The sequence below is a fragment of the Panthera onca genome, chromosome A2, assembly GCF_046562875.1.
Source record: "Panthera onca isolate mPanOnc1 chromosome A2, mPanOnc1 haplotype 2, whole genome shotgun sequence".
NCBI classification, from domain to species: Eukaryota; Metazoa; Chordata; class Mammalia; order Carnivora; family Felidae; genus Panthera; species Panthera onca.
The window spans coordinates 21,293,891-21,321,313 of NC_138340.1; the positions used below are offsets into that span (position 1 = coordinate 21,293,891).

General features: G+C 39.4%; 1 protein-coding gene across 47 annotated transcripts in view; it reads right to left on the reverse strand.

The window, feature by feature from the left end:
- The window catches only part of PBRM1 (polybromo 1), a 117,471-nt gene that overhangs the window by 84,155 nt on the left and 5,893 nt on the right, over positions 1-27,423 (reverse strand). For 45 of the 47 annotated variants that reach the window (XM_078442979.2, XM_078442977.2, XM_078443006.2 and 42 more), the window contains 5 exons: positions 26,290-26,387; positions 16,852-16,999; positions 9,527-9,670; positions 6,198-6,314; positions 2,348-2,416 (listed from right to left, as the gene is read on the reverse strand). In XM_078442979.2, coding sequence (XP_078299105.1) covers positions 2,348-2,416; positions 6,198-6,314; positions 9,527-9,670; positions 16,852-16,999; positions 26,290-26,387 — 576 coding nt within the window. The remainder of the gene's footprint in view (positions 1-2,347; positions 2,417-6,197; positions 6,315-9,526; positions 9,671-16,851; positions 17,000-26,289; positions 26,388-27,423) is intronic. The other 2 variants (XM_078442995.2, XM_078442982.2) reach the window with 1 other exon arrangement.

Here is a 27,423-nt window from a genome sequence, read left to right on the forward strand (position 1 = left end):
GTCCTACACAACAGTGGGTAGAAGTAAGCAGATGGTAGCACTGCCAGCAGCCTGGCACCCAGGCAAGGGGAGATCACTCATGCTTGAGTCTTGAGGGACTAGAGTGAGGGCAAAGGAATAGAGAAAATGAATTCCTAACCCCCATGAAGGGCACGTAAAGCAGAGTGGAGCAGCGAGCAACCAGGGCCCACAGTGGTGAATGACATTAGGAACAGCAATGGCACCACAAAGACACTGTGCGTTGACCTCAGCTGTACCACAATGTCCCTGAGTTCCTCCCACTTCTCTAAGGCTACTTCTCCTGCCTATCTTCCTAACAATTCCATGAGCTACCCAGTATCCTTTCAATGGATACCACTTCTACTGGAGTTATTCAGAGTTGGTTACTATTGCACCAGTACAAGAAACTGGGACTCGCTGCAAAAGGCACTAGAAAACAAGTGACAAGGCTCTGGGCTGTGGAATCAAAAAGAAAAGAAAGAGGAAGGAAGCTAGGGTCAGGAAGCAACATGCAGAAAGGACTAGAGAGTCTTTCATCAGAGAGGTAAGAAAGACCATTACAGTAATTTGGACATAAATGGATGAGATCTTGATTAGGGTGATGGCAAAAGGAGGTGCTTCTATGGGGTTTCTAGAAGGAAGAACAGACAAGATAAGAAGTGAGGTCTTGGAGAGAAGACTGGGGCTAGGGCAGGGGTTTCCAAAGATCTGATTTGAACTTCAGGATTATAAAAACATCTTCCCCCCCAGATAGACATTAGGAACCGCAGAAATTTAGGTTCCAGGAGACTAAGTCATTACCAGCAGCAGCTAGGGAGCTGCCTTAAAAACCAGGTGATACATTAGGGAATCTGTATTTTAACATTCTGTGAAAATGTATTACAATACCAGTAATTACTACACTGTTATTCTTTACGGCTCTCCTAGAACTTGATTTAAAAAAAATTTTTTTTAATGTTTATTTATTTTTGAGAGAGAGCACGCGAGCGAGAGAGCCCAGCAGGGGAGGATCAGAGAAAGAGGGAGACACAGAATCCGAAGCAGGCTCCAGGCTCCGAGCTGTCAGCCCAGAGCCCAACATGGGGCTAGAACTCCCAAACTGCAAGATCATGACCTAAGCTGAAGTCGGACGCTTAACCAACTGAGCCACCTAGGCACCCCAAACTCTCCTAGAACTTTAAAGCCAATGAAGTTTCTCCCTTCTGGCAAACCACTTGCTTTCAGTCTCCTTTCTCAACGAGACTATGCAACACATTAAAATTTCCTTTTTGTTTTATCTACCAGGAGCCCCAAACCTTCCTTACTCTGGGAGGATCAGTAACTCACACAGTCCAAGGCCACATCCCATAGGTGCTCTGTGAGATGCTTCACATGCATGATCATTGCCCCCTCCAACTCTGCAAAGTGGGAACACTACACTCAGTGCACAACAGAGGAAAGCAGGAAAGTCGCCTGACCGAAGCAACACAGCCAGTAAGGAACAGAGCTAGGAAATTAACCCACGTCAGCACAACTCTAAAGACCAGATTTTTTGTAAAATTTAGCTCCTTCTCCCTACACTTTCCTTAACCTCTGATCATCAAGTTTTAAATTTCAGTCACTGATTCACTCAATAAATATCTATGGAGAGGTAGGAATAGTGCAGGGGTTAAGAGTACAGACTCTGGAGGCAGAATGTCTGGATTCAAATCCTAACCCTTCTCCTTACTAGCTGATGACTTACGCAAGTGACTTATCACCTCTGTGCTTCAGTTTTCTCATCTGTGAAACAGGAATAATAATAGAGTCCACCTCACGGAGTGGCTATAAAAATTAATCAGCTAATGCATATAAAGCACTTAGAACAGAGCAGACACCTACCAATGCCAGGTGAGTGTTCTGCTGCTATTGCTGGAGATACAGGGAGGAAGGCACTCGAAGAGAATGAAGTCTCTGTTTTCACTAACCTTACACTCTAAAATATGTTGCAGGTAACTTATTCTGAGATATCCTAAAACTATTTGGAAGCAGGTAAGAATAAACAACAAAGCTTTAATGCCAATGTATCTTTCACAACCAGAAACGTCTATGCCCAATGCTTTTTAATTACTGTCCTAATTATTGTCTTTTTAAAATATTGTCCTATTGTTACCATGCCAATGAAAATTCTGCTTTCCTCCCTATAGAAAAAATGCTAAAGAGACACCATGCTGCCTTTTCCAAAGCTATAACCAACTAATCCATTTACATTATATGCTAAAAATCCCTTACAGAGACATCTGCTTCTCCATTTTCTAAAAGCCTCTAAAAGAGACCACAAGCCAATCTTCCCTAAACTACATATAGTTACATATGGTAATCTGCATACCTGTATCCTCTGGGCAATGGTCTTGAGATCTATAGGCTCCTTAATTATTGCATAATAATCTGGATATTGCTGGAAGACAAAAACCCAGGCAGGCTAAATAAATAAGAAGTATCCAACTAATAAGAAAACAAAGAAGTGCACTGACAACGTATTGATCAACTGAACAGCTCTGTGAGGTGCAAGGTTACTGACAAAGCTGTACAGCATACTGTTATGTTTGAAGCAGACAGAATTTGATTTTAACCAGCTTCATGAAATACACAAGAGTATGCTGTAGGAGTTTATAGTTAGCATTTGGTAATTATCATTATCCAACTAACACACCATAATTTAATGTTTTAAAAAATTCTAAATTCACAGAATCACACAGTTTTAAATTTAAGGTTCTAACGTATCTATTCCTGGCAATGAAGTAGAGGAATGTTTCTGAATGTTCTCATAAACTCTTAAAACTGCAATCTAAATCACACAATATTATCCTATTTCATATAAAATTGTTAATGGTCTACAAGACATAAGGGTGCATGCTTGTTAGCTTCAGGTTTAAAGCTTTCACTTATTTTGGCCAAATTAATTTTCTACAAAATAAAACATATTTTAAGTAAAACTACATTAAAGAAACAGTAAAATCATAAGCACGTTCTGCTTTCTCAGCAAAGACTACGTCAACACAAGAAGTTAAGCGTGTTAGAGGAATGTCCCTGAAGCATCTCACAAAGCCCACAGTGTGTTCACTGCCTTGAGCCTTTCCTACATCTTTAGTTCCTTAGAGGAAACAACTGAAATTGACCAAAAGTCAAAAGTTGGTAGGTGAGAGAGGTGTCAGGGAAGGTGAGGCTGTGCTCTCCATGCTCTTCTGACCTGTTCAAATCCTTGCAGCCCGTACAATAACAAAAAGCCAAGAGGTTACAGCCTTCACTCAGTTGCTGGGCTGAGGGCATGATCTCAGGGATGCTACCTGTCATCTGAGTCCTCAGCGTATCCCTTCTTTTTTAACCCCTACTGTGTGTGGGGGGGGGGGGGGGGGGGGCGGGAGGGGTTGTTTTTGGGGGTTTTTTGGCTTGATCCAACCCCTTTTCTGTCCCCCTCTTAACCAATACTACTTCTGAGAAACAGTTCAGAAGACAAATTATGACAAGGCCACCCAGGCTGGGATAGCATGTAATCCCGGCTGTTGGGCCCACAATAGTCAGAATCTCCTCTCCCACTTAGCCAGTCCAGCCTAGGAAGGGCTCATAAAGGAAAGGTAAACACTGCTCCACCCTCCCAGCCTCAGTCCTTACTGTCTTTGAAACTGTCACTCTCTGAGGGGCCAATGGGAACCTGCTTTTTCCAACCAACTCCTGCTGCATGGTGTCCCTGGAAGCCGTCCCGGAATGGGGGAACAGAATATCAATGTTTTAGTGCTCCAAGTCACCTTTGGTGGCTTGACCACTAGTGATGATCTCCTGCTACTCAGGAGTAGATCTTGAGTAAAGGCTATACTCTTTTCTCATAGTTTTATTGTGATTAAAGATACAAAAGATTTACCATTTAACCTTCTAAGTGTGTGGTTCGGTGGCATTAAGTACATTCACATTATTGTGCAGTCATTGCCATCGTCCACCTCCCAAACTTTTCATCTTCCCAAACTGAAACTCCATACATACCCACTGAACAGCAGCTCCCCCCTTTCCCTTCCTGTCAGCCCCTAGAAACCACAATTCTACTTTCTCTCTCTATGAATTTGACTACTCCGAATACTTCCTACAAGAGGAGTCATGCAATATCGGTCCTTTTGTGACTCTCTTCTTTCACTTATGTGTTCCGGGTTCATTCTTACTGTAGTGTGTGTCAGAATTTCATTCTTTCTTAAACGCTGAATAACGCTCCATTGTGTGTATATGCCACATTTCATTTATCTATTCATCTGTCGAAGGACATATGGTTTGCTCCCATGTTTCAGCTACTGTGAATAATGCTGCTATGAACATGACTGTACAAATACCTCTTTGAGATCTTGCTTTCAGTTCCTTTAGGTATGCACCCAAAGTGGAATTGTGGGATCATGCGGTAATTCTAAGTTTAATTATTTGAGAAATCATCATACTGTTTTCCTTTTTTTTTTTTAAATTTAAAACATTTGAAAAAAAAATTTAAACATATGACCAATATCATCATTATGTTTTTGTAATCAGATCCACACTTAGGATAGATAGCAGTAGTCATATATGCTTTCTTTCTTTCTTTTTTTAACTTTTTTTTTAAAGTCTATACCCAACATGGGGCTTGAACACATAACCCTGAGATCAAGAATCACATGTTCTACCAACTGAGCCACCCAACTGCCTCTAGGCTTTATTTCTATGTGAGAACTGTCTTACAACTAGTCAAGACACACCTTTAAATAACCAGTCTTGTCGGTGACTGATGGGGAAAGCTGCAAGCCACTTATCAGTCAATAAGCACTTCTTACACACCTAGGACATGCTGGGTTCCAGCTACATGGCAGGGACACAAAAGAAAATATGATATAATCTTTGTTTTTCAATTCAAGAACCAGGGAAGAAGGTAGATAAATAGTAAATGATCACAAAGGAGTTATGTGCTACAGTGGAGTACCTCTGAAAGTATATTCTTGTCTAGAAATACAAGAATGCTGAGGCCATGGAAATTTTTGTAGTTCCACAGCTAAAGTGGAACTTTAGCTATGTTCATTGCCTTTTAGGTATGAAGCCACAACAGGCCCTCCCACTTTTAAAGTGTCTCACTACTCTAGAAAGTTCCTCCTCTTTAGGGTAGAAGAGTACTAGTCAGTCTCTCTCTTCTCCATCACCAGGAAATCCAGAGACATAAAAGAGGAAGAACTCATTTAGCTTCCTCTCATTCTGTCCCTGAGCAAAGAGAATGTTTCGTCTCTGTTATAAATAAAAGGTTTAGTTTAGGTACTTACTTTGTTATTTAAGAATTACCAATCTTGGAAACAACCCAAATGTCAATTGACAGATGAACGGATAAACAAAATGTGGTATATGCATACGGTAATATATTATTTAATGTTTATTTTAGAGAGAGAGAGACAGTGACAGAGAGTAGAGGAGGGACAGAGAGAGGGAGACACAGAACCCAAAGCAGGCTCTAGGCTCTGAGCTGTCAGCACAAATCCTGACACAGGGCTCGAACCCACGAACTGCGAGATCGTGACCTGGGCTGAAGTGGGACACGTAACCGACTGAGCAACCTAGGCACCCCCAGTGGAGTATTATTTAGCCTTAAAAAGGAAGGAAATTCTTCATGGATTCCATGAATGAACACTGGGAAGGAAATTCCATGGATGAACCCTGGAATACATAATGCTAAATGAAATAAGCCAGATATAAAAGGAGAGATATTGTGTGAGTCCTCTTATTATCAGGTACTTAGAGTGGTCAAATTCATAGAGAGAGAACAGAGAATGGTAGTTGCCAGGGCTGGGGGATGGGAGGACATGGGGAATTACTATTGAATGGATACGGAATTTCAGTTAAGGCAATAGACGTACAATATGAATGTACTTGACATCACTGAACCACACACTTAAAGAGGTTAAATGGTAAATCATGTGTATTTTATGACCATGAAAAACAAAAAACAAACAGTAAGAATTACCAATCAAAAACAAATATTTAAAAAAAACTACAACCTTTAGGCAAGTAAAATTATAGAACATGTCTTATGTGGTTGCTATTGAGGCCACAAGAAGGATCTCTCAGCAGCCTCCAATGCCTTCCGTTAACTTACCTTATTTGCTAAGAACTAAGTACAAAACCAAAAACAAAACAAAAATAAAAACACTTTAATTGATTCCCCTGTCTTTAATTACATCACTTACCACTTTAGAAGGCAGTTTCTGAAAAAGCTCACTAATGAGACGTCCTGATGGATTTGTGGCTACAACTATGGCTTCAAGAAGCTGCTCCAGGATCTCCTTCAAGTAACTTGGAGAAGACTGGGAGGAGGGGGTTAGCAGGAAGGAGAGAAAGGAGAAAGACTGTGAGAAAAATCCAAAAATAAATGCCAATATTAAACAGCTTCTAAATTTTAAAGCTAATTGAAAAAAACAACTTCTAAACAGTACTTATTTTAAATGTAAGTTTCAAGAATACCACAAAAGTGCTCTGATGTTGGACCCCCAGAATGATGTATGTGAAACTAATGAGGCTCCTTGTATTAGTTCAGTAACTAAATCTCTTAGATCAGGTCCTTTTACCAAACTCTAATGGTGCCATATGTGTGAAATGATGGAAATACATACCTTTTTAGGGTCTGAGCAACTGAGACAGAGAAAACATGCTCGGTGATACCTGACCATCTCTATATCTGCTGTTCATATCTACTGAAGTGTTGATATTCTGGTACAACGACATACGTTTTTTACCCATGGGGTGCATGGCCAGATCTAACAATAGAATTCAAGCTATCTCAAAAGTGAAGGACTGGGGCACCTGGGTGGCTCAGTCAGTTAAGTGTCTTAGTTCGACTCAGGTCATGATCTTGCACTCTGTGAGTTCGAGCCCCGTGTCGGGCTCTGTGCTGACAGCTCAGAGCCTGGAGCCTGCTTCGGATTCTGTGTCTCCTTCTCTCTCTGCTCCTCTAGCTCTCATGCTGTCGCTGTGTCTCTCTCTCTCTCAAAAATAAATAAACATTAAAAAAATTTTAAAAAGTAAGGACTATTATTAAGTCAACTAAAGTATCTCATTTCTGCTCTGCAGACTGGCTGACTTACTCCTCCTGCCTTAGCCATCATTTCAACATGAGAAAGTTTATGCCCCAAAGAGTACATGGCAGGGAAGGGTCTGAGTCTGAAGCTAGTTTTTATTGTGAGCAATGGCATGTATCAGTCAAGAGTTATATTAAATGTACTTCATGTCCAAACCATGTTTTGTACATATAAAAGAAAGATTAATGGTATTTCTGGTTTAAATCATAAAAGCACTGTTATTTGCATCCTCATCCATCCAACATGTCTTTTTTATTTAGTATAGTTTCAATTTTAAGGTCCAACGTTAACTCCACAGAGAGCAATAACATCTCTTGGGCCTTGTGCATCGTATCTGGAAATAGCAGACACACAACAAACATTTAACATATAAAAAACATGTGATTAGCTGTGAGTCCCTAACCATATAAGCTTAGAGAACCACCAGAACACCAATGATAGCAGACTAAAAATAACCCATGTTTAAGTCATTTACTTCCTGGCTGAAACACAGCACCACAGAGTTAGCTTCAAAGAGAGGAGAGTTCTATTCTGCAGCCAAGATTCCTCTCCTTCCAACCCAACTAGCTACTTTGGAAACATGCATTGCACGTGACAAAGGGAGTGGGGTGTGCAAATGCATTCATAAACCTATTTCCACAACTGGGAAAACTCCAAGGAAATCATTCTGAATTTAAAAATAAAAGCTTGAAAATTCCCTCTCTCTCCACAAGAGCTTAGAATAAGGAAGAAGCTTGGGAGGTATAAATATGAGTGTGCAAGATCCTTCCAATTTCTCACCAAAAGAAACATAGGCAAGTCCTAAATGTAGGCAATTTCATTTTTTGACTAGAACCTTGGAGGCCTATAAGACTCAGCCCTCTGTAGGTAATGTTCTACCCGAGAAAGCATGGGGTAAGCTGCTGTTCCTATATTAATATCAGAGAGTAAAATTCCAGGGAAACCCTAGTTAACTGCCTTCTACCTATTTTATTTTAATTTTTTTTAAACGTTTATTTATTTTTGAGACAGAGAGAGACAGAGCATGAACGGGGGAGGGTCAGAGAGAGAGAGGGAGGGAGACACAGAATCGGAAACAGGCTCCAGGCTCTGAGCTCTCAGCACAGAGCCTGACGCGGGGCTTGAACTCACGAACCTCAAGATCATGACCTGAGCCGAAGTCGGGCGCTTAACCGGCTGAGCCACCCAGGTGCCCCGCCTTCTACCTATTTTAATCATTTAACTGCGAGAAAGAAATTGACAAAGTGCCTAGGAAGTACATTTTGAGACTCTAAGTAGTTACATTTTTGAGAAATTCACCCTACCACTTCTTTTTTCTGTGTTGAGAGTTTCAGCAAAAGGCCTATTTAGATTAATTTAGGGAAGAAAGGGGAAGGCTCTGCTTTAGGTATCTCACTATTTAGCTACAGATGAGATGTCCTTCCTTTTACTATCCTTTTTCCTTTTTTAAACATGTGTGTTCACTCATCAAGTATTTAACAGTACCTACATGCCACACACAGTCTAGATGCCAGGAACAGGTGAATAAGGCAGTATCTTTTGTGGAGCTATCATTCTCCTTGGTAGAAGACAGAAAGTAAACATGTAAACAAATAAACAAGCTATTTCACATACATTGATACAAACTAAAGACCACAGAACAGAGTGATGTGATGATGGGAAAGGAGGGATGTGAGGCAAACAATTTAGATAGAGGGTCAAGAAAGTCCTCTCCTAGCTGACGTTGTTTTAATGGATGTTACAATCATGAAAAAAAAGGGAAGCCTGGGTGGCTCAGTCAGTTGAACGTCCGACTCCTGATCTCGGCTCAGGTCATATCTCACAATTTGTGAGTTCGAGCCCCATGTCGGGCTCCTCGCTGACAGTGCAGAGCCTGCTTGGGATTCTCTCTTTCGCTCTCTCTCTGTCCCTCCCCACCCCCCCAAAAAAGAAAAAAGAACCATGAAAAAGAGCAAGTCACAGAAAGAGCCAAAGGAAGCACGTTCTAGGCAGAAGAGCAACTGCAAAATTCCAGAGGCAGGAGCATACCCTGGCATGTTCTAGGAACAGCACCAGTCTAATCTACAAAAATATCCCTAAGGTGATTCTCCTGATTCTGCAACTTTTAATCACAACACTGCCCACCCTTATAAGATACCTCAATCTAGCAATACTGAACAATCCTTGATAATATGAAGGTTCTCCTTAAAACTGGGCAGGAAATATGCATTAATGTAAGAGCAACTCATGAAAATAACCACTCATGGCATACACTGTCCAGGATGTCCTAGTATCCCTTGCAATTGCAGTGGGGCTCTCTGGCTGTATGCCCCTTTGCCCTCCTAGTTACCAACACAACTCCACAGGAAGCCCAGCTGCCCAAGCAGCACAGAAGAAATCACAGGCAGGGCCCTTGTCTACCTCCCAGTGGTCCATCTCACCCATTCCAGCTGCACACTTACTCCTTCAGTCACTGTGCCTTGATTGTCTTGCCCATCGTCATCATCATCTTCATCATCTGCTTCTCCTTTCTGAACAAACTCATTTCTTGTTCGAAGGTACAAATCCCAGAGTTTGCAAGCAGCTTTATATTCAGGAGAATCTGGCTGTACATTAACAAAGAGAAGAGAAAAAAATAGCACTTTAGTTATTTTATTGTAAGTCAGTGATTACTTTTAAAGTATCCTAATCCAGAAGAGACTAGTATTCTAAGACATAACTTTGAAACTTAATTATAAATTTAGAAACCCTTGTGATTAAAGATACACGGGCCTTAATTCCTCCTTGGAACTAAGTGTATGTTTTAAAGGCATTCTAGAATCATATTATTTTATTGATTTATAACCTACTACCTCATTACAGAAAGACTTGAGGGATAATATAGATGATTTGCTAAATTAAGACAAATTATTAGTGATACACTATGAAAAACACTTTTAAATTTTATTAAATTTTTTTTTCATGTTTGTTTATTTTGAGAGAGAGAGAGCACAAGCAGGGGAGGGGCAGAGAGAGAGGGGGAGACAGAGAATCCCAAGCATGGGGCTTGATCTCACAAACCATGAGATGATGACCTGAGCTGAAATCAAGAGCTAGATGCTCAACCAACTGAGCCACCCAGGAGCCCCAAGAAAGACAATTTAAAAAATAAGACCCAATTTAAGGGATATAAGTAAAAAGGATAGAAGCTAATGATTTTTCTAATACTACTTCTATTTTTTAAAACTATTTATTATTTTATTTGAAGATTTATTTTCCTGAATAGGGATGAACTCAAACTGAAACTTTCCAGTAAAAGCAATGCTGGATGCAATCTTAAAACCAATCAATCAAATAAACAAAACTTCCAAAATGCATCCATGTGCTGCCAATAAGGAGTAAGCTATGTTCAAAAAAGCAAGAGTAGAGGGGCGCCTGGGTGGCTTAGTCGGTTAAATGTCAGACTTCAGCTCAGGTCATGATCTCACAATTTGTGGGTTCAAGCCCCACATGGGGCTCCGTGCTGACAGCTCGGAGCCTGGAGCCTACTTCCGATTCTGTGTCTCCCTCTCTCTCTGCCCCTGGCCTGCTCACACTCTGTCTCCCTCTCTCTCAAAAATAAATAAACATAAAAAAAAATTTTTTTAAAAGCAATAGTAGAATAAAAGCAGGAACTCAGATGAATAAGCAGAACACAGAAGCCAATGTTCACCTGAGGATATTTTTTATTTTGTTTTGTGTTTTTTTGTTTGTTTTTTTTTTTTTTTTGTATTTTAGAGAGAAAGAGAGAATCTCAAGTAGGCTCCATGCTCAGTGTGGAGCTCAACACAGGGCTTGATCCCATAACTCTGGGATCATGATCTGAGCCGAAATCAAGAGCCAAAATCAAGACTCAACCAACTAAGCCACCCAGGTGCCCCTCACCTGAGGACATCTGTAAGACAAGATAAAGCTAAGCTTTAGTTTTCAAGGCTCCCTGAGGCTACAAGAACAAGAGATATAGGTCAAGGCCCACCAAAAGCTGGGATTCCAAAGGCCACAGTTGCTGTGTAAGTGGGAATTCAAAACAATTCAGCCTCCACCTCAGCCTCCACACAGTTCAACCTGTTCCTATCTCAAACCATGGCATTGCAGGGAGAAAGAGAGGTACGGGAATGCTCTGCTCTGAGAACTCTTCATAAGCTAGTCCTAACAGAGACAGGCCAGTGCCTGGGATAAGCAACACGCTTCCCTGAATGAACTCAACTTCAATATAAGCCTCAAAGGATCTCTAGAGATCAAGTTCCAAGAAATATGAGCTCAAGGTTAAAATCCATGAAACACACAAGAGTGATGTCAGCAGAAATGACCACAAAATCAGACATGCAAGTATTTCAGATACTGGAACTATCTGCCACAGAATTAAAAATAAGTAGCTTGAACACGCTTAAAGAACCAAGGGGGTAGAAAATATAAGTACAGAAGACCCTGAAAAAGAAACTATTTCCAAAATATGAAAAATATAAAATTAAAATGTAAGAACTGAATAGATTAGTTTAAGAGGAGATTACAAAGTAAACTGGCAGAACTAAAGAAATTACCTAGAAAGTAATATAGGAGGGGCACCTGGGTGGCTCAGTCAGTTAAGCATCCGACTTCAGCGCAGGTCATGATCTTACAGTTTGTGGGTTCGAGCCCCGTGTCAGGCTTTGTGCTGACAGCTCAGAGCCTGGAGCCTGCTTTGGATTCTGTGTCTCCCTCTCTCTCTCTCTGCCCCTCCCCTTCAAAAATAAATGTTAAAAAAAAAAAAAAAAAAAAGCAACACAGGCACTATAAAGGGAACTATGAACTGTTAGGAGAGACAGAGACCTGAGGGAGGTCTAACAGAACCCCAATCAGAGTTCCATCAGGGGAGAGAGAGAGAGGAGTGGGGCAGGGGCAGTATACAAAGACATAACAGCTGCAAACTTGTCACAGTTGATGAAAAACACCAACTCCAAAGATTTAGGAAGCCCTACAACTTCCAAATTATACAAAGAAAAAGACATTCATATCTAGACATATCACCATGAAACTACAGAACACAAAAGACACAAGGAAGATACCAAAGACAGCCAGAAAGAAAAGATAGCTAACCTTTAAAGGAACTAAAATTATACTGACAGAGAACTTCCTGATGGCAATAAAAGAATAAAGAATAGGAGCACCTGGCTGGCTGAGTAGGAAAAGCATGTAACTCTTGATCTCGGGGTGATGAGTTCAAGCCCCACATTGGATGTAGAGATTACATAAGATAAATAAATAGACTTAAGAGGCGCCTGCGTGGCTCAGTCGGTTAAGCATCTGACTTCGGCTTAGGTCATGATCTCACAGCTTGTGAGTTTGGGCCCCGTGTCGGGCTCTGTGCTGACAGTTTGGAGCCTAGAGCCTGCTTCAGATTTTGCGTCTCCCTCTCTCTGACCTTCCCCCACTCATGCTCGCTCGTTTTCTCTCTCTCTCTCTCAAAAATAAACACTAAAATAACTTTTTTAAAAAGAATAAAGAATATAATGCAAATAAAAACAAATACCATATATAAAACAACATTACTTTATGGGATTAAAAATCTGTCAACAACAGCGGCACCTGGCTGGCTCAGTTGGTGGAGCATGGGACTCCTGATCTCGGAGTTGTGGGTTTTAGCCCCACATTTGGTACAAAGATTACTTAAAAATAAAATCTTAAAAAAAACCCTGCCACAACAGAACTAAAATACAAAACATCAGTAGCATAAATAGGGAGATCTGAGTTGAGTTATGCTAAAGTCTTTGTGTTGTTTAGAGGGAGGTTTAAGATGCTGATTAACTTTTGACTTTGATAAGTTAATTATGCATATTAAAACTTCTTAAGAATAGATTATCAACAGATCTTAGAATCCCCAAATCACAAGAAAAGAAGAGGGAATAATAACAAAATGAAACCAAAAGGCAGAAAGAAAAACAAAATAAGAAAAAAAAAATTTACAAAATGAAATAGAAAGTAGAAATTTAGATGACAGGAATACATCCAAACATAATGCTAATTACTAAAACTGTAAAGACATGAAATGTTCCAGTTAAAAGGCAAAGATTATCACCTGTATTAATAGAAATTCATGTATATGCTGTTTACAAGTGATATATCAGCATGAAAAGGTTGAAGGAAAAGAAGGCAAAAAAATAAACTAGGTAAACATAAAAATAAAAGCTGACATAACTACACTAATATCATATAAAACAGACTTCAACAAAAGACACTAGTAATGATACAACAGAACCCCCCCAAAACTTCAATTTGCTAGGACAATATAACAATTTTAAACTTGTATGCTCACATTTGCATATTAAAACTTAAATAATACACAAAAATACATAAAGCAGGAGGGCCAGGGTGGCTCAGTCAAGCATCTGACTCTTGACTTTGGCTGAGGTCATGATCTCATGGTTCCAGAGTTCGAGCCCCCTCATCAAACTCTGCTGATAGCGCAGAGCCTGCTTGGGATCCTCTGTTTCCCTCTCTCTCTGTCCCTCCCCTGCTTGCTCTCTCTCGAAATAAATAAAAAAGATTCTCTCTCTCTCTCCTGCCCCTCTCCCCTACTTTGCATGAGCGCTCCCTCTTAAAAAAAAAAAAAAAGAAAAAAAAAAAAAAACAACTAAGAAAGCAAGCAAAAAAAAAAAAAAAGGTGGTATAGCGATATAATAGCATATTATATAGTCATAAGAAGGAATGAAATACTGGGGCACCTGGGTGGCTTACTCAGTCAGTTGAGCCTCTGACTTTGGCTCAGGTCATATCTCGTGGTTCCTGAGTTCAAGCCCCACATCGAGCTCGCTGCTGTCAGCACAGAGCCTCCTTTGCGTCCTCTGTCCCCCGCCTCTATCTGCCCCTCCCCGACTTGTGCTCTCTCTCAAAAATAAATAAAACGCTAAAAAGAAAAGTTGGGAATGCAAGCTGGTGCAGCCACTCTGGAAAACAGTATGGAGGGTCCTCAAAAAACTAAAATTAGAACTACCCTCTGACCCAGCAATGGCACTACTAGGCATTTATCCAAGGGATACAGGTGTGCTGTTTCAAAGGGACACATGCACCCCTATGTTTATAGCAGCACTATCAACAATAGCCGAAGTATGGAAAGAGCCCAAATGTCCCTTGATGGATGAATGGATAAAGAAGATGTGGTATGTATGTACACACACACACACACACACACACACACACACACACAATGGAATATTACTCAGCAGTCAAAAAGAATGAAATCTTGCCATTTGCAACTACATGGATGGAACTGGAGGGTATTATGCTAAGTGAAATTAGTCAGAGAAAGACAAAAATCATATGACTTCACTCATATGAGGACTTTAAGAGACAAAACAGATGAACATAAGGGAAGGGAAACAAAAATAATATAAAAACAAGGAGGGGGACAAAACAGAAGAGACTCTTAAATATGGAGAACAAACTGAGGGTTACTGGAGGAGTTGTGGGAGGGGGGATGGGCTAAATGGGTAAGGGGCACAAAGGAATCTACTCCTGAAATCATTGTTGCACTATATGCTAACTAATTTGGATGTAAATTAAAAAAAATAAAAAATAAAACAAGTTAAAATAAAAATAAATAAATAAATAATTAAAAAAGAGAAAAAGAAATGAAAAGTAAAGAAAGAAGTACTAATATATGTTACAGCATGGATGAACTTTGAAGACACCTCCGTGAAAGCAGCTAGTAACCTAAGGCCATACAGTATTCGATTCCATTTACATGCAGTGTGCTGAACAGGAAAATCCACAAGGAAAGAAAGTAGATTAGTGGTTGCCAGAGGCAGGGAGGAAGGGAAATGGAGAACACCTGTTAATGGTATGGTTTTCATCTTGGAGTAGTGAAAATATTCTGGAGGTAGATAATGGTGATCTTTGCACAACTTTGTGAGTATACTAACCCTCCCAGAATTCTACACTTTTTTAAAAAGTGTGAATTGTATCTCAATTAAAGAAAAAAAAACCATAATATATATACACACAATATTAAGAATAAATCTAATAACATTTTGCAGAATCTTTATGAAGCTTTACTAAGATAAATTAAAGAAGACTTAAATAAATGAAGACATATCAAATTCAAAGACTGGAAAAGTCAGTATCACAATTATGTCAATTCCCCAAAATATGATATAAGGAGTCAATGCAATCCAATAAAACTTCCAACAATTTTTTTGTGCTTGACCTAACATACTAATAATATAGACATGTATGAGAAAAGGGCTGAGAAGGGGCGCCTGGGTGGCTCAGTCGGTTAAGCATCCGACTCTGGCTCAGGTCATGATCTTGCGGTCCGTGAGTTCGAGCCCCGCGTTGGGCTCTGTGCTGACAGCTCAGAGCCTGGAGCCTGTTTCGGATTCTGTGTCTCCCTCTCTCTCTGACCCTCCCCCGTTCATGCTCTGTCTCTCCCTGTCTCAAAAATAAATAAAAACGTTAAAAAAAAAAAAAGGGCTGAGAATAATCAAGAATGATCAATAACCAGTGCTTTCCTTACCTAATAAGGAATTATAAAGGCATAATAATTAAGGCAAGAATGTAATAGCCCAATAATAGATAAACTTGCCAGAACAAAAAGAACAAAATAAAAGGCCAGAAAGGGACCCATGAGTACATGGAAATGGTGTCAGCACTGACAGAGCAAACAAATATGGAGAGGTTGCCACTTCAAGGTGCTGCTTATCCCTGTTAGGAAAAAAAAAATAGGTCCTTACCTCACAGAAGACACCAAAAGCCAATGTGAGCTGCCTTAAAGGCTTACATGCGAAAAACAAACAAACTTTTAGGAGAAAATATATAAGAACTTTTTTGTTTGTTTGTTTCAAGGTTTTAGTTGAGTTCTAGTTAGTTAACATATACTGTAATATTTAAGAGAAGAATATCTTTGGGCGCCTGGGTGGCTCAGTCGTTAAGCATCTGACTTTGGCTCAGCTCATTATCCTACAGTTTGTGAATTAGAGTCCCACATTGGGTGAGCTCGTGCCCCACTTCAGGTGAGCTCATGCCCCACTTAGGGTAAAACACGAGCGGCGGGTAAGCTCCGCTTCTCTCGTTCTCTCTGCCCCTTGCTCACTTGTGCCCTCTCTCTTTCAAAAAAAAAAAAAAAGAGAGAGAAAGAGAGGAAGAGAGAGAGAGATTATCTCTATAATCTTTGAATAAGAGGGATTTTTGAAATAAGACACAAATAACAAACTACAAAGACTAATAAGTTTGATTATATTAACATAAAAATATTCTGTTCATCAAGACATCACAAAGAATGAAAATAGCTACATAGTGGGAAAAGATACTTGCAACAAATACAACAAAAGAGGATTAGTCTCTACAGTATATAAAAAATTTCTAAAAATATGAAAATGACAACTCCAGAGAAAAATGGGCAAAAGATTTGAACAGACTCAAAAGGAACAAAAATGGTTCATGTTATATGAATCTTCAGTCTATTTTATTTTCTTTAACATGTTTATTTTTGAGAGAGCACGAGTAGGGGAGGAGCAGAGAGAGGTGGGGACAGAAGATCCAAAGTGGGCTTTGCACTGACAGCAGTAAGCCCAATGTGGGGCTCGAACTCAGGAATTGTGAGATCATGACCTAAAATGAAGTCAGATGCCCAACCAACTGAGCCATGCAGGTGCCCCCAGTCTCTTTAGTAGCAAGAGAAACACAAACTCAAACCACTCAATGAGTAAACACTACTTACCTACCAGACTGATAAATATTAAAAAAGCCAAATTATTATCAAATAGGATACCTTCCAAATTTGATGGTTTCTTACCTTATAATAGGCCTTTGCATTGTTAAAAAGGAGCTGGAAGTCAGCAGTCAGCAGATTAACATCATCATACTCTTCCATTTTTAACTTTTGTTGGATTTTCATCAAATCAATGGGCTGAGAAACCACTTCATAATAGTCTGGTTGATTTCTGTTATAATTTTTTTAAAAAAAGTATTAGTCCAAAGCCTATGAAAAGTTATATTTCAAAACTATTTTTTGTCCAACATTCCAAGTGACAGAACATATTAGACTTATTCCATTAGAACTAAAAGGGAGTAACAAAAGGTGCATATGCAAGGCCTTTTTTAAGTATATGTTAGTGACATAAAAACCTAACAACGCTTGTGATGATCATTTTTATGCTAAATATTTAAGATTTAGGGCACTAACACTAAAACTATATGTATCTTCTGCAAATGAAAATAACTTACCTTTCATGTTCAATAGTGGCTGAAAACAGATTCAGGTTTCAAAACTCTTTAAAACTTATTTTCTGTATGACCTTCACTATCCTCCCTTCCAAGAAATAATTACCATCCTGGATTTTGTATTTACCATTCCTATGTGTTTTTCTTTTTTTAATAGTTTGGTCATGTTTATTTGTTCTTACGCCCTTTTATCTTTGGTAAGCTCTTTGTGCCAAGGACCACATCTTTCTTCTTTGTAAGTTTAGTAATTGATATTAGAGAAGTTTATACATAACAGGCACTTGATAGTACTTGGCAGAAAAAGCTCCATGGTCACCAAGCAAAGGTCATACAGGAAATTTCAAAAGTAGTGTTTTTTTTAAGTTTTTTTTTTTTTTTTTTTTTTTTTTTTTATATTGAGAGAGAGAGAGAAAGAATGTGAGCGCACACACATGTGCCGGGGAGGAAACGAGAGAGAGGACAGAGAACCCCAAGCAGGATGTCAATGCAGAGCCTGATGTGGGGGCTTGATCTCAGGAACTATGAGATCATGATCTGAACAGAGACCAAAAGTTGGACACTCAATAGACTGAGCTACCCCGACGTTTTCATGGTTTTTTTTTTTTTAATGTTTATTTATTTTGAGAGAAAGAGAGCATGAGTGGGGGAGGGGCAGAGAGAGAGAGGAAGGAAGAGAATCCCAAGCAGGCTCCATACTGTCAGAGCAGAGCTTGACACAAGGGTCAAACTCATGAACTGTGAGACCAAAACCTGAGCTGAAATTAAGAGTCAGATGCTTAAGTGACTCAGCCACCCAGGTGTCCCTCAAAGGCAGTTCTAATGATAATGTCTTAGGTTGGGTTTTGGGTTCATGGATGTTTATTCTTCTTCTTTCTGGCTTTTTTTCAAACGAAATTTCATGAGACAAGTATATAAGTGACTATTTCTCTCAATTCTCCTTCAGGGGTAGGTAGTTAACTCCATTCTAGATGTATAAGAAACCTGTTATTACATACAAAGAATGTCATGGTCATTAAGGCTTTACTCTCTCTTGGGACTGTGATTGACATATTATAGCCATATATGTAGGATATATTTAATTTTTAAAATCATCTTATTCTGACATAAAAATTGCAGTAACAGTACAAAGCGTGTTTCCCGGAACCACTAGAAAGCTGCTCAGATGAGGTCTTATCACCCCTAAATAGTTTAGTATTTCCTACAAACAAGGACCACTGCTCAACCAACAAAATCAGAAAACTGACTTTGATAGTATCACTATCTAATCCTCAGACCCCATTCATGTTCTGCAACTGTTCCAAAATCGTCTTTTATAGCAAAAGGATCAAGTCCAGAATCGCATGTTGCATTTAGTTCTATTTCTTTAGTCTCTTTCATTCTGAAACAGTTCCTCAGTCCTTCCTCAACTTTCAGGATCTTCATACTTTTGAAGATTACGGGCCATTTATTTTATAGGGTGTCCCTCAATTTGAGTTTGTCTGTTTTCCCAATGAATAAACGCAGGTTACACTTCTTTGGCAGGACTATGACAGACATGATATTGTGTTCGTCACACCTGATAAAATATTAGGTGGCACACAATTTCAACTTGTCTCAGTACTTAGGCGAGGCTGAATTTGATCACTTGATTTTAGTGGTGTCCACCAAGCTTCTCAATTGCTCCCTGTATTTTATAGAGCAGTACCTCCTGACTATATTAAGTCCATTCCTAATCAATTTACTCATTTATTTATATCCATATGGATTCCTGGATTCCTATTTGGAAGTCATTAAAATCCATTAACTATTCTGATGTTCAATCTGTTCAAGGTTGGGCCAGTTGGAATCCTTTCAAGATGGTTTCTATTCTCTATGTCCTTTTGACACCCATCACCCTTTGAACATCTGCTTACTTTCTGGCTGCCTAAGATATTACAGGCTCATCTTGTACTTTCCCTGCCATTAAAATCAGCCATTTCCCCAAAGAACTACTGGTGTGTTGCTGCTCCCAGGCTGTGTCAATGGACAAAGCTGTGGATAGACATAAGCTCACTTATACCTAAATTTCTATTACCAACATATGTTGGAAACCATGAATTCACACCAACGTTTCCAATTCCAATCCTACAACAGAGTTCATTCTAGTTTCCTTGCCATATTTGTACTCCCTTTCTTAGATAATGAGAAGCCCGGGTCATATTATTCACAATGTATCTACGACAATGATTCATCTCCTGTATGTAACCAATCTCCTCTTGCTGCTGTCTACCCGGACCCCACAAGGCTTCTCCTCACCTCACTAAGGCTATAGCCCCCTGCCTGGGCTAGGTCACAACCCCAGCAGATGTCCTCCCGACCCCATCCATGATAGGCCACTACCAACACCACTCTCCCAACATGGACATCCTCCCCTCTCCACTCAGGCCTCCAGACCCTGTGCCAGGAAGTCCTACTACATGACCCCCCTCTTTCCCATGCTCAAGCTGACACTCCGTGACGTGATACTGCTACTGTCCAAACCCTCTCCCCAACACCCCAACACCTGTCTTCCCTGTAGATGTCAAGCTTGCTCAGTCTCACCTAATGGCTTCTGGATTAAGTTCTTCAGGAAGAGAAATGAGGAGGAAGAACAAACTGAATTTTTTAAAACTTTTACCAATCATTTATGATTTTAGTGAACTATAAAATTAAGTATAAGGGAAATAAAAGGAGTACTCATTCTGCTATTCAGACAAAGTACAAGAACATAAAGGTCTTAGCGAGTAACAACAAAGGACCACCTAGGCCTAATATCGATGTCGTCAGTGGCATCAAGGGACTTTCCTAGGGTGAGCGTTAGGGCTTTGTTAACCTGACGTTCACAATGGCTCTCTCCACCTGGACCTGACAGGCCAGTCCACTGCTCCTTGCTGAGGCTGGACCTCAGCAGCCTTTCAGGCTTGGGAGATTATCTGTAGACAACTGAGCACCCAATGAGTACATGTGCCTAGAAAGAACACTCTCTCCCAGAAGCTCTGTGAGAGGGCTCCTCACAAACATTTTCAGACTTACCAGACAAAACAGAAATCAGGATCCCCAGATTTCACTCTCTGTGATAAGGTTAAGACAAGGTCCTCATCTTTCGAAAACGAAATAGTTCTACTAATTTTTCCCGCTTAAATCAACATACGGAAAAGAATAAAATAATAAACATTGTCCCTATTCATCTAGAGGTAAAAGCACAATCAGTATTCTTTCAGACTTCCAGGCACACACATACACAAACAGCACTGTGCAATACATACATGTTCTTGCATAGCAGCTTTTCTCTTTCAACAATAGGCGAGGGCACCCTGCTATGATATGGCAGAACAGTCAAACCGTAAGTGACATTTTTAACCAGAAAAGTGAAAAATACTAGGCTTGACAGGCAGAGCCTACTGGCTATCCCCAAATTCATTTTCCCTTATCCTCAGGATGGCAGCACTCTGAGCTGCTGTGTGGGTACTAAAGAGCATATTCCCCAGCCTTGCTGCACCCAAGTTCTGACCAATACAAGAGCCAAGGTGTACGATACCCTTAACAGACTTTCTTTTTCCTATGGGCTGAAAGACAGCTGTGCTGGTGAGCCATCTCAGGCTATACAGCTAAGAGCGATACCCCAACGACAGCAAAAGAAAGACGGTTCCTAGACCCTGAGAACTTGACAGAACAGAACTTTTACATGAGAAAAAGCAGTTTTTCTTGTTTCGGCCATTGTTAATTTGGGTATCTTAGCACAAGTAGCTTAATATACTAATCAAAACAAAGTCTCAAAAAGAGATTCACAATTGTGTAGCTCTGAGCATTACTGCTCCCCACAAACTCTTAAGAAAACATACCCATTCCAAAGAAGGTAGAGCTGTCCTCTGGTACAGCACTGGGGGAAGGCAATCAGTGCTCACAGGGTGCCACATCTTGGGAAGCAAGGAGACAGTGCTCTAGCACCCAAAGTCTGTATCCTCCACCCCTCAGGACTCACTAACCTGCTGGGGGTGGAAGGCAGCAGATGGGCAGTCCTTTTCAATGAGGGGCTTGTGTGCTCCAGTACGATGCTGTTCCTCTATACAACATACTGGTTAAGAGCACTGGCTCTAGAATCAGAAAGACTGGAGTCTGTACCCTGGTTATCTTTTAGTAGTTCTGAGAACTTGTGCAAGTTCTCACCTATAAACCATGATAATAATATTTTACAAGTTTGAACAATATGAAGAAAGTACTTGGCAATACATCTAATATATAGTACGAAATAAATATGGGCTTTTATTATATGCTAACTAAGTAACTTTTAAAAGATGACTATGATAAACCAAATGAAATCTGGAGAGTTACCTCATTTTAAAAAGAACCCTTCTTTTTTAGCCATGACTAATTTACATTCTTTAATTCAGGATGTTGTGCTGTGTTCTTTTTTAAAATTTTTTTTTTCAACGTTTTTTATTTATTTTTGGGACAGAGAGAGGCAGAGCATGAACGGGGGAGGGGCAGAGAGAGAGGGAGACACAGAATCGGAAGCAGGCTCCAGGCTCCGAGCCATCAGCCCAGAGCCTGACGCGGGGCTCGAACTCACGGACCGCGAGATCGTGACCTGGCTGAAGTCGGACGCTCAACCGACTGCGCCACCCAGGCGCCCCTGTTGTGCTGTGTTCTTAATGGCTCTGCTCTCTGAGGTGAAAAGTTTGCCTTCAACTTCAGCTTGGCATTAACAACCACGAATGAACCTAAATCTTTAGTTAACTCAATGTACTAGTTTCCTAGAGCTGCTGTAAAAAGCTACTACAAACTTAATGGCTTAAAACAACACAAATTTATTATTTTACAAAAGTCCAAAATGGGTCTTGCAGGGCTAAAAATCAAGATGTTGGTGTTCCTCCTGGAGGTTCTAGGGAAGAATCCATTCTTCACCTTTTCTAGCTTCTAGAGGCTGCCTGAATTTATTGGCTTGTAGCCCTCTTCCTCCATCTTCAAAAGTCAGGAGTGTAGCATCTTCAAATCTCTCTCTGACTCTGACTCTTCTGTCTCCCTCCTCTCTGTTTAAGGACTCTTGTGATTACACCGAGCCCATCTAGATAATCCAGGATAATGTCTCCAAGTCAGAGTCAGTTGGTTAACAATTTAATTTCTTTCTAGCATGTAATCTAACATATTTACAGGTTCTAGGGATTGAAACATGGACATATCTGGGGACCATCATTCTGTCTACCACACTTCTGTATGTTTTCAGAACAAATAACTTCAACTTCCTGAGTTAGAAGGGAATAGTGATGTTATCTTGATAGCAAGAGAAGAAGGAAGTTCTAGTCAGGGAGAACATAGCTTCTAAAGGGAGGTGTGTGCAATGTGCATACTAGGCCAGCAATTTTTTTTGTTTGTTTCACTGGACTACAGAAGTCAAGCCCAAGAGTATGGGGACAAAGCAAAAAAGCAAGATGAAAACAATGACTGTGCGCTCTCTGTATACTTTGAAAAATTTACTTCTTTTAATGATAACAGCTATAACTTTAATGTTACCTTAAATGCTATAAATAAATTTTAAAAATATGCTTCACTCTCAAGAACTAGAGAAAGAACATAAGCCCCAAACCAGCAGGAGGAAGGAAATGATATATAGAGATAAAAGAAAACAAAAAATAGAAAAACATAAAAATCAATTAAAGCTAAGAGTCAGTTTTTTGAAAGGATCAATATAATGGACAAACCCTTATCCAGATGAACTAAGAAAAAGAGAAGACTTAAAAAAAATCAGAAATGTCATTAAAACCAATGCCACAGAAATAAAAAGGATTATAAAAGAATACTATGAATAACTGTATGCCAATAAACTGGATAACTTAGAAGAAAGGGATAAATTCCTAGGAACATAAAACCTATCAAGACTGGATATGAAGAAACAGAAAATCTGAATAGACCTATGACTATTATGAAAATTGAACCAGTAACCAAAAATCTTCCGGCAAAACCACTGGGTATTTACCCAAAAAATACAAAAACGGTAATTCAATGGGATACATACACTCCTACGTTTACTGCAGCATTATTTTATAACAGCCAAATATGGAAGCAACCCAAGAGTCCACTGACAGATGAATGGATAAAGAAGACATGGTATATATGTACAATGGAATATTATTCAGCCATAAGAAAGAAATCTTGCCTGTCGTAACAACGCGGATAGAGCAGGAGACTATAATGCTAAGTCAAATTAAGTTAGAGAAAGACAAATACTATATGATTTCATTCATATGTGGAATTCAAGAGGTAAAACAAGCAAAGGAAAAAAAAGAGGCAAACCAAGAAAGAGACTCTTAACAAACTGAAGAACTGAAGGTTACCAGAATGGAGGTGTGTGGCTGGGGGTGGGCATACTAGGTGATGGGGATTAAAGAGTACACTTATCGTGATGAACACTGAGTAATGTACAGAACTGTTTAACCACTATATCGCACACCTGAAACTAATATTACACTGGATACTAACTATACTGGAATTTAAAATTTTAATTAAAAAAAAAAAACAAAAAAACAACTCCCAGAAAAGTCCTGGACCTAATGGCTTTATTGGTGAATTCTACCAAACATTTAAAGAACATTAATCCTTCTCAAACTTTTCCCAAAAAATTGGAGGAAAAATTCACTTATTTTGTGAGGCCAGCAATACCCTCATACCAAAGCCAAAAGACACTATAAGGAAAGTATAGACCAATGTCCCTTATGAACACTGATAAAAATTCCTCAACAAAATACTAGCAAAATGAAGTCAGCAGCATATTAAAAGGATAATACACCATAAACAAGTGGGATTTATTCCTGGAATTCAAGGATGATTCAACCTATGAAAATTGTTAAAAGTAACTCGTCACAGTAACAAATGAAGGAAAATAACCTCATGATCATCTCAATTGATGCAAAAAAAGAATCTGACAAAATTCATGATAAAAACTCTCAACAAATTAGGTATAGATGGAAAGTACCTCAACATAATAAAGACCATATATGAAAAGCACACAACTGCCATCATACTCAAAATCATGAAAGACTGAAAGCTCTTCCTCTAAGTTGAGGAAAAAAAACAAGGATGTTTGCTCTCACCACTTCTTTTCAGCACATTACTGGAAGTCCAAACCAAAACAATTAGGCAACAAAAAGAAAAGCTCTCCTAATTGAAGAGGAAGAAGTAAAATTATCTCTGTTCACAGGTAACATGATCTCACATGCAAAAAACTTAAAGATTAAAAAAAAAAAAAAAAAGTAGAATGAGTGAATTTGCAGTTTCATTATACAAAATTACCACATGCAAAAATCCATTGCATTTCTATACACTAAGACTGAACAATCCAAAAAGGAAATTAGGAAAACAATTCAACTTTAATACCATCAAAACAAAAAACAAAACAAAAAAACTTATGAATAAACCTAACCAACAAGTTGAAAAACTTGTACACTGAAAACTACACATTTCTGTAAGAAATTAAAGACATAAATAAATGGAAAGATATCCCATGTTCATGGATTAGTAAACTTAAGTACTGTTAAAATACCAATACTACCCAAAGCTATCTACAAATTCAACGCAATGCCTATCAAAATTCCCACAGCATTTTTTACAGAAACAGAAAAATCCATCCTGAAATTCACATGGTATCTCAAAGAGCCCCAAATAGCCAAAACTATCCTGAAAAGGAAGAACAAAGTTGGAAGACTGTATTAGGGTTTTTCAGAGAAACAAAACCAACAGGAGATACACACACACACACGTATGTTATAGGAATTGGCTCATGAGATTATAGAGGCCAAGAAGCCCAGGATCTGCCATCTGCCAGTCAGAGAACCAGAAAAGTCAGTGGTATGTATAATTCAGTATGAGTCTGAAGGCCCAAGAACCAGGAGCTCTGAGATCTAAAGGCAGGAGGAAATGGATGTCTCAGCTCAGAGAGCACTAATTCATCCTTCCTTCCCCCTTTTGTTCTATTCAAGGCCTCAGGGCATTGGATGATACCCAACTGTGCAGGTTAAGGCCATCTTCTTTACTCAGTCTACTTATTCAGATGCTAACCTCTTCCAGAGACATCCCTATAGACGCACTCAGAAATGCTTCCCCAGCTATGTGGCCATGCCTTAGACCAGCCAAGCTGACACACAGAATTAACCATCACAATGACTCACACTTTTGATTTCAAAACTTACTACAAAACTACAAGTGTAGCAAGGATATGGAGAAATTGGAACCTTTGTACATCGTTAGTGGGAATGTAAAATGGTACAGTGATGTGCAAAACAGTATGGTAGTTGCTCAAAAAATTAAAAATAGAATTACTATAAGATCCAGAGATGCCACTTCCGGGAATATATCCAAAAGAACTGAAAGCAGCATCAGAGGTATTTACACACCCATGTTCACTGCAGCATTATTCCCAATAGCCAAGAGGTGAAAGCAACCCAAGTGTTTATCAATGGATAAATGGACAAACAAAAGACAGTATATCCATACAATGGAGTATTATTCTGCCTTTAAAAAGAAGAAAATCCTATCACATGCTACAACATGGATGACCATTAAAAACATTATACTAAGTTAAAGAAGCCAGTCACAAAAGACAAATATTGTATGATTCCACTTACATAAAATCCCTAACATAGTTAAATTTAGAAAAACAAAGTGTAATGGTGGCTGTCAGGGGCTGGGGGCAGGAGGAGAGGCATTGGGAGTTCTCTAATGGGTACAGAGTTTGAATTTTGCATTATGAAAAAGTTTTGTAGATCTGTTGTACACCCATGTGAATAAAAAACACTCAATGAACTGCTGCTGTCCACTTAAAAATGTAAAATGCATAAATTTTACGTTGTGTATTTTACAATAAATTTTTTTTTAAATATGCTTCACTGCATCTTGACAACTAAAACTAAAATGGGGACTCCAGTTATCATTTAAGCCATTCCTTCTAAAAAAACTCAACTACCAAACACCATAAACATGGACCCAGGACCAAATCCCTCCCATTCACCTTCCAACTCACCTTCGCTTTGGTGCCCTAATGAAGAGCTCACAGAGTAGCCTGCCCTGCTCATCCTTATAGTCTCGAATGGTGTTGTAGAGTTCATGGCACACAGCAATCTACACATATGAAAAGATGAAAAAAATCACCAGAAATGTGAAAACAGAGCCAGTGTAGGCATAAGGACTATCCTTAATAAAAAGAGACCCCTAAAAGGCAAGCAGAGAAAATGGACAAATCCCCAAGTTCCCACATAGGATCCCAGGTCTGAAATGTGCTGACATGACAGTATCTCCTTATTTAAAATAATTTAACTTTGGCGCCTGGGTGGTTCAGTCAGCTGAGCATCCAACTTCAGCTCAGGTCATGATCTTACAGTTTGTAAGTTCAAGCCCCACATCAGGCTCACTGCTATCATCCCAGAACCTGCTTCAGATCCTCTATCCCTGTCTCTCTGCCCTTCTCCCCCCTCTCAAAAATTTAAAAAAAACATTAAAAAATTTTTTAATAATTTAACTTCATGGGGTGCCTGGGTGGCTCAGTCGGTTGAGCGTCCAACTCCTGATGTTGGCTCAGGTCATGATCCCACAGTGGTGGGACTGAGCCCCGTATTGGGCTCCACACTGAGCATGGAACCTGCTTGGGATTCTCTCTCTCACTCTCTCTCTCAAAATAAATAAACATTTTTAAAAATAAAATAAAATAACTTATTAAACATTTTGGTATCTTTCATCAGATTTATGCTATTGGTGATTATTCTTTTAAGCTAAATCAGTTTATATCACTTTCTTGCTTAAAATCATCCAAAAGAGGGGCTTCTTACTAATCAGAGAATAAAATCTAAATTTGTAATAATGACCACAGAGTAGGTAAGGTAACTACATACTGTGGCTGGGCAGACTCTGCCAGTCTCCTTCTCCCTCTTGACTATTGTTCTGTAATCACAACACAACAAACCCATTCCTGACCTAGTTCTTCTGCATTGGGTCCCTCCTCCCTGGAACACCCTTCCCCAGTATTCTGTGGGGCCAGTGCCTTCCAATCGCAAAGAAATGCCTCAAGGTTTGGACCCAAGAAGCCGAAATCAGCCAAACTCTTCTTCTTAACACTTAATATTAGTTGGGAGTACTTTATTATCTATTTGTTCATCTGTTT